Below are 8705 nucleotides of genomic sequence, written 5' to 3' on the forward strand. Positions count from 1 at the left end.
CTAACGCTTGAAGGCCGTGTGAGTAGTGGCAGAGTGAGTACCCGTCAGCAGGGTTCTGTAGCTCTTGTCCATGTCCATTTGGATGCCATACTCAATCGGATAGACAATGGGCTTGCGCTCCACGCGCCACACAGGTGGCAGCATCAAATCATTCAAAGATTTATCCAACCTGATGCCGCATTTGCCCTGGTAGTGACGGAACCTCTCCGGCTTGTGTATTTTGTTATACGGATCGCGATAGTAATCCCGATAGTCCTGGCAATCATTATAGTATCGATCGACTCGGTCCAAACCTCCATAGTCCACCAGTTTGAGACCAGGTAGAACATAGCCCGCCGAGGCAGCACGCTGAACACGACTGTTCTTCGATACAGCCAACATATCAACTTCAGGGATAATCATTTTGATTGTTTTTTTGTTAAAATTGAGTGGTTTAAGGTATATTTGTTTATTTATATTTTTGTTTGTTATGCGGATCAGAATTTTCTATGTGTGCAAACGATGTGTACCCTAGGGGTTTGTCTGTTTGAATGAGATTTGAGGGGAGTATATGAAGGGTAAGATAAGGGCCTCCTTCATGCCGAAAAGCGTTGTACTCAACGTACAGCAAAAACAAATAAAAGAAAGCACCCAGCCAAGCTGATGCTGGATCTAAGCATCGAAAACTTCTTTATTTGGGCTCCGCTTTCGACTCCTTGAAGCATTTATTGCTTCTAAGATCTTCACAAGACACTATCACTCTACAGATAAACTATCTTAACAGCCATTTAAAGTCTTCATAGCTTAACATTAAAACAACATTAATACAAATATAATTAATTGTAGACTTGAACTTTTTTTTTATTTTTCTTTAATTTTAACATTTAATCCGTTGTCTAAAATTGTAACCCTTAATCATAACTAGTAGTTCCAGGCGCGATTCGAGACATCTATCGCTTGAATCCGGAGTGCGTGATGGGATTGTAGATGCCCGTCAATAATGTCCTGTAGCTCTTGCTCGAGTCCATTGGGTGGCCGTAGTCAACAGGATAGACAATGGGCAGGCGCTCGACACTCGATCGAGGGGGCAGCAACATATCCCCCTGAGAATTATCCAGCCTGACGCCGCACTTGCCCTGATACTGACGGAACCTCTCCGGCTTGGGCATTTTGCCGTACGGATCGCGATAGTAGTCACGATACTTCTGGCAATCCAGATAGAACCCATCGATTCGGCTGACATCGGCATAGTCCACGCCATTGAGGCCAGGAATCACATAACCCAGAATCAAGTTACGCTGAACGCGACTGTTCTTCGAAACAGCCAACATATCCACTTGGGGAATATCCATGTTGATTGTTGCGCTGAAAGCAATTCAATTCGATGGAGAATATATGTATATCTAAGTTTTGTCTGTGGATCGAATGTGAATCGATGTTAGCTCTACGAGTTTCAGAAGTAGAATGATATTCTATCAGGGGGAAGCTGACTTATACAAAAAAGCAAACTAAAGATGCAAGTAAATGGGATAAATACGTAGAATCTTCCTATCTTCAATACGTTACTTTATCTTCTTCTCAATTAAATCCCGTGCTGTAATTAAAAGACAAGACTTTGCCTTCTGCCAATCGGTAGGAGTGATTGGTCACAGGAAATGGGAAAGGTAGGTGAGTGTACACGAGCATGTCGACGGCAAACTAAACAAAAAGCCATTGATCCATTAACTGAATAGAATGCTTCCTTGCCGTCTGCTGCCTGCTGATGTAACACAAACCCAATCAATCAGTGCTGCTTCTTTCTCTGGCTTTTGTTTGCATTCGCAAAAGAAAAACAAGGGAAATCAGGGCAGAAAAGTTCAATAAGGGTCAAAGAAATGTGTCGCCTGGCTTCAATTAGCTTTGGCTTTGTTCATTCGATTGTCAGCCATAAGTTGCAGAGGCCGAGGCTCCTTAGCCTTAGCCTTGGCCAGAATCAATTAACATTGCGCATACGACACGGAGTGTGGCACATGGGGCCCATCTGGGGGGATAATTATGCACCATCAATTGCAAAAGTCCTTGCCTTACACTCGGGAACCGGTTCGATTGACAGAGTCAAGTGCTCTGCCTCCCCAATCGACTGGCAATCGTTCAACTGTTAATAATCAAATATCTATCGCTGTAATTGCTTCGTCCCCGACATTCCCCAAGGACTTTGTGCTCGGACTCAGAGTCAGACTCTGACTGTCGGTTAATCAGTTGTCAATTTGCTTTATTGACAGCGCAGGCATTCGTCCGGAAAGCATAACAACACCAACAGAGTGAAAAAAGATCCCTATCCCCATCGCCATCCCCATCCGCATCTCCACCCGCTTGCATTTCCCTGCTGCAATCTGGAAAATGGGAAATGGCAAACATTTAATTCTCTGGCAAATGCTGGCCAATTAGCCGGGTCAAAAGCGGAAGCGAGGATAAAACTTGAAACGAGCAAAGGAAAGGCAAGCGAAAAGCGGCATAATGGGTGTCATCATCAGCGGGTGATTATGAGAACTTTAATGAGGGAGCAATGTGGAGCATAACAATAGATGTATCTATTGTCCACCTCCCAGAGAGCACTCCGCCTGAGGTCCAAACACCAGCCGTATTAGTTTGGTAAGCCAACAATTGCTGGGATTGTGAGAATTGGTGGCCAATTGTTGAGCAACATATTCATCTAATTAGCGCGCAGACTGACACTTGATTGATCGGCCACGGGACAAGTTCAATGGCAATGGGAGAATATATTATTCACAATAAGCCATTAAGTCGGTGATTGATTCGACCAGTGGCGTCCCTTAAGTTCAATCAAATCTGCTATCCCACTCTCAATAAGTCCATGGGGAAGGGCAACTTTATGATATGTTCGGACATAAATCATGCATGAATGTGGCAGCAAAACGATTCCAGATTCAACAGGATTCGAAGAGAAACTCCTCGAACCCCGAGCCTCAAACAGGCGCCAGCAAATTGCCCAACAAATCAATCAAACATCTGACAGAAGCGAGAAACGACGGTCTTGTATCCACAGGAAGGACATGCAAATGAAAGGGAAACTGGCTCCTGACTCCCGACTCCTGGCTCCAGCTTTGAGCCTTCTGCTGAAATGGCCAAGGCAACACCGGACATGATGGCCGCATGATGGGGCGCCTCTATTATTTAGGCTCAAGTGCCCAGCCACTTGATCAAATTTTAAAGAAAAAGACACCGGTAAGACCCTAAATGAAATATTCATGATTCACCTTTGTTCGGAGAGTGTTTTGAACCCCAAAATGTGAATAGGCAACAATCTAAACAGCTGAATAATTAACCATCTACTTGGGGCTGAGGGGGGGGATGGGCCAAAGAAAAGCAAATAAAATATCAAGCATACGCCACACGTGTGCCATCATTTGAATGGTAATTGAATTTTATATTCACATTTGTTAATTTCCTAAAAACACACTACTGCACCCCTGCCCCCCTTTCGACGGAAACTCAAACATAAACTCAAATTATTCCAACTTCCAATCGACTTCATTATGGGCACACACCGGATGGGAGTCTGCACTCTGGAGCCTGCCACCTGCTGTATGCCACATCTCATCTTCTACTGGCTCTCCGAATTTCCACATTAATTGCCTGAGCACCTCATCTCTGTGCTTCTGCTTTTGCCTTTTCTTTTAGCAGCTGTGGCACGTTAGGCATGCCACCGATGGGAAGCAGAGGCGCCTACTGAAGGCGGGAAAAGCATCATCGGTGAAGTGGACATCGTGCACCTTTTCTGCTCATTTTCGTGGGCCTCCCGTTTATTTGCACTGCGAGAACGACTGCGCATATTTTTGCCTGCAAATTAATTGTTGACATTTGCAGCAACAAAAAAGAAGAAAAGAAAAACATTTGTTGAGTAGACGGGTTGAAGCCCAGTCCTGCCCTGCGTTTCCTTCCTTTGCCTTACTTTCCTTTCGTTTCGTCTCGTCTCGTATCGTTTTTTTCTTCTTATTAATTAGGAAAACTCTGGGCGAAATGTTATTTGTTTTGTTTGAGTTCAAGTTGGTTAAGTGAGCATTTGTTCAGCTGAATCGGTGGGTGGGTAGAGCAGAGAAGAGGCATTAATTGTAAGCAGATTGAGCAAGTAATTTGGCTCACTTGATGATTGGACTTTGGGCCAACTTTTGCTGTTGATTAAATGCAGTTTGTATTTTTCCAAACTTTGCCAAAAAGTACAACATTTTAAGGGCGATTTCCCTGTTTTAAAGTCTCCCAAAATTATGGTTGACGGAATCCATTAAAAATATTAAAATTGAATAACCATCCCTCAGACCACATTCTTTGCGAATCAAATTCCATCTGCTCTGATCTACTCTGCTATGTTTGTATTTATTCAAATGAATATGAATATCCTGTAATACCTGTTATGATATTTCTTCTAAAATGCAATTTCAAACTGGCAAAAGCTGAAATCAAAGCCACAAAATTGTGCATGGCCAAGGTAAATGGCCAAAATACAGTGCGCTCTAAAAAAATAAAGCAGGGACATGTCGAAAAAAGTGTGATAATTGTTGGGTAACTTTTTTGAAAAAAAAAAGATATTAATCGGAGGTGTTTCGGTACCAATGAAAATCCATTTCGATCACAAAAATAAGTTTTTTAACTTTTTTTTAGTATGAATTGCACTAAAAATCTGCTTTTAATGCTCACATTTCCAATATATTGAACACTCAACAGACTATACATCTATGAAACGCACTGTACAGTGCACTGTGTACTAGCCGGGTAACAGGCAAATGTCGATATGTAAACATGTTATGTGCAAACTTTTCCCATCTCTTCCCGAAAAAAAAAAACGGGGAGCATAAAAAAATGGCAACTGCATATATCTGAACGACTTCCTTCCCGGACATGGACCCATAACGCTGTCGCCTCTGGTTTCACAGTTCTCCGGAGTCTGGACAGCGGCGGAGAGCAGCTGCCAAAATGCATTACACAAATTGTCCGTTTATGGCAGGGCAAAGGTAAAAACTCAACCGAAAACCGCACATAAAAACTATTAGGTACTCGGTTAAGGCAAACAGTTTGTCTACCTTCATCGCACGGGCACACGAACCGGACGGACACACGGTTCCACGGCCACACGGCCACACGGCCACTCCTTCACTATTCACGTTTCCTGTCCGCCCGTCCGCCCGTCCAAAGGTTGAAGGAACATCTGTCAGCGGCATTCGGGCGCGACAGTCATCTCAGACATGCGGGCGACACTCGTGCGACATTTTGGCAACATTCTGTGGCACAACTGCAGTAAGGGGCCAAAGAAGGAAGCACTCCCTAGTTTAGACTTGAAAATACCCGTTTTTTCTCTGGGATTCTGGATATAAATAAGCATTTTATATATTTTTAGGGCAACTTTCTGGCTTGTCTTGAGTTGTTACAAACATCTTCATGAACACCATCTACCCCTTAATCCACAAGCAGCGGGTATAAAAAATCGTATCGAAAACTATCTGACAAACATGTTCCACTCATGCACATAGACAGGGAACAGAGACAGGATGCCGGAGCAGGAGCATTCATGGAACATGGACATGGACACGACTCCAGTTCCCCCCGCCGCTCGTAGCTCGTAAATGGGTTGACATTTCAATCTCTGTCTGGGTGTCTGGGAGTCTGGAACTCTGGGGCTGAGATGCGCTGAGTACAGTGGGGTGCAGTGGAATTGGGTTGGATGATGATGATTCGGGGGGAACTCCCTGGCATCGCTAACAGCCCTCGTACTATTTCGTGCATATTTCACAAAATTGCATCCGTTTGTCGCATTTTGGCAGCCGCATATTCCAGAGCTCTAAACAACTTCCGCACGACTGAATGCGAGTCAATTACAAAATTGCATTTTCCACATACCCCCACCCACACCCCCACCCTTATCCCAAAATCAACTGCATCTCACTCGCTCTTTGTCCGCCGTGTCATCTCTTTTGCTCTTCTTTTTGTTGGTCTTTTGTTTTTATTTTTTTCGAAGCTGCCTTCATTAGGCCAAAGATGTGTTGGTAAAAGTTTTATTTTGGCTAAATTGCCCTCAAACAATTCTCACAAAAATTGTCTGGGAAACGGCGAGCAGCTTGTTTCATTCAGAGTGGGAAAAGTTTGTTGTTGAAAACTCCATCCATGAAAACATACAAGAGAGGCTTTGGAGATGGCTTTGAATAGAAAATTTGGACGCACATTGAATTTTTGGATTTGGAAACTACTTAAATTTCAGCTAAGGAATAAAAGCAAAGCATAATTAATGCTAGAGTGCTACTGGGAAGCTCATAAATTCACAGAAAAGCCCTTCAAAGTATTATAAAACTATCCTATAAACTTGAACATCCGAAGGAACCTTTTGTGTACCATCATTTTGTATCTAAAAGGAGAAATCGATCCGAAGAGTGTGTTCCCCCTAGTAAAACCTTGCCCAACGAACCATGAGCCGGCCCTTAGTTTCTTCGGGAAAACCCATTAGCAGCATCAGCACGAGGAGGGTCCCCTAACTAGTAGATCTGTCCAGCAGGAACAGCCGGGCGGGGGACAGGAAACAGAACTGTTTGAACCTCTGGACTAAGCGAAGATTTGCGGCTAAGTCACGTAAGGCGAATAAATTTTGTATGACATTGCCGGGTGGTCGGGAGGAGCCAGGAGTTCCGTACGGGCAGGAGACCATCAAAGTAGCGCAAATTTGTAACGGTAATTTAGCTTGGGCTTCCACCGGATTTCAGTGCCGTAGACGGGGGAGAACTGGGAGAGTTTCGGTGCCGTAGAAAATGGAAACTTGGGAGATGGGATGCCGATGGAGATGGAGATGGAGGTCACTAAGTAGCATGGACCGTATTTCACGCAAGGACTACGAAACAGACAGGACCGACCACGCCCACGTCGGTAACTGGACTTCCGAAAAACCCTCCGAAGTAGCCCTGCAGCCAGCCCTCTCCTTCCATTAGATGCCAAATTGAATTAAATGTAAAAATCTTTTGCACGCAATTGAGAAATGGAAAAAAGTGCTAAATAAATTTATAGACATGAATATGAAAAGAGAGAAAGATTGCGGGGACAGGGAGTGGCTGTGGGAGGAGGAGGAATACATTTCGGGACTTTTTACGACTTCCATAGAAATTAAAATGCCATTTAATGTTGGGAGAATATAAATTAAATGGTTCTTTTTTATGTTTATTTCGACTGCCGTCCTTGGCATTGGTTGGGTGGGAGGGGTCCTCCTTGGGGGTTGTGGTTCTGCCTCTGAGGCCGGGACAGGTCCTGCTGCAGTAAGGCCGATTTGCCGGTAAATTGAATTGGCATAAAACTGAAAACAAACTGAAAGTTTTGCTTTATGTGGCCACCCACCGATGTCTCAATTTTGTGCGGGGCGCACCGATCTCTAATCGACTTTTAGATGTTCCATTTTATGGCTACAGATTTTATACATGTTTATTGTCTGGCATCTCGGCCAGAGTCAAAAACCGTGCGATTTGTAGTGGAAAGAGAGCTATGGACGAGGGAGGCAGGGAGGTAGGGGTACTCGCCAAAGCGAGTTTACTTTGTTGCCAATTGTTTATGCCATTTAAATTTGTTATGCGCCTTTTATGTCTCTCTGTCTCTGTGCGGTTTTATGGCCAAAGTTTTATTTATGTCTCCCCTCTCTCTCTGAATTTTCGACACGCCAATTGCATTTGATTAGATTGTGTTTGCTTTCCTTTTTTGGCTGGGGGACTCTGAAAATATGGCGGAATTTATGAGAAATGGCGATCCAGCAAGAGCTTTTCTTTAATCAATGGTTGAGTCGATGTTTTACTTTCACTTAAGCCCCAATCCCCAATTAATTTGGCAGTTCTTTGTGACTGAATTATGGATAAGTTGATGGAGAATCAATTACCAACAGAAGCTTTCCTTAGAGCCAGCTTAAGGGCGCTTTACTTTGCTTCTCCTGTGAGGACATTTCTCTAAGTGCATCCTTCGGCTTAGCCTCATCACGTGCCCGGAAGGACTTCTCAGCTGTGGAGGAGGAGCAGCAGGGGGAGCCCCTGCTGTTACCTGCGTAAATTAGTTATAGCTGTTGGCTTGGCGCTGAGATCGGGCCATATACAAGTGGCCTGCTGTGTTGATTCTACGACATTTAAGAAGATTTATGGCTACACCTTGACGGCAAATGGGCGCCCGAGTCCAGGTCCGAGAGCCAAGCGGAAGCTGCAGCGAGTCGAGTGCATGGGGCAGGACCTGCTCCGAGCTGGGCAATTTGCCGAAAGTCATTAAGTTTGCGCATCAGTGCAACAGCAATGAGATTTCCCCACCTCGAGGACCCACAGCCACAGCGGAAAGTCAACGACAACGAGGTCTTTAAGGGCTCATTTTTATTCAATCCCATTTGGATGCCACGAAGGCACTCGAGAGTTGGCCTGACTGAAGACTGAGGCTCTGGCAGGGTCTGGCAGGGTCTGCCGACAGGCTCTGGCTGAAATATAATTATAGTTTCATTTCCGTTCCGACTCGAAAAGCCAAATTTGGCTGGCAGACGTCGTCAACACGTGGCGTATGAGTAATGCATGGCCTTGGGCCTCAATCTGCTTATAAAATAAAGTCAACAGAGATATGCAGACGACTGCATTAAGCATTTTGACCGAATGATTAAGTAGCTTAATTTATTGAGGGATTGAGGAGGAGAGTATTCACAAATATAAACATATGCCCCAATAAAAAGCCAAGGA

General features: G+C 44.3%; 2 protein-coding genes across 2 annotated transcripts; both read right to left on the reverse strand.

Annotated features, from left to right (window-relative positions):
* Positions 1-402, reverse strand: LOC6593993. The gene has a single exon (XM_002018999.1). The coding sequence runs from the start codon at positions 400-402 to the stop codon at positions 1-3; it is 402 nt and encodes a 133-aa protein (XP_002019035.1).
* Positions 403-929: 527 nt separating this feature from the next.
* LOC6593992 lies at positions 930-1331 on the reverse strand. Its single transcript, XM_002018998.1, has one exon. It carries the CDS (start codon positions 1329-1331, stop codon positions 930-932), a length of 402 nt encoding a protein of 133 aa, XP_002019034.1.
* Positions 1332-8705: the final 7374 nt, after the last annotated feature.

The sequence above is a fragment of the Drosophila persimilis genome, unplaced genomic scaffold, assembly GCF_003286085.1.
Source record: "Drosophila persimilis strain 14011-0111.01,24,50 unplaced genomic scaffold, DperRS2 tig00000124-arrow-pilon, whole genome shotgun sequence".
In the NCBI taxonomy this organism is placed as follows: domain Eukaryota; kingdom Metazoa; phylum Arthropoda; class Insecta; order Diptera; family Drosophilidae; genus Drosophila; species Drosophila persimilis.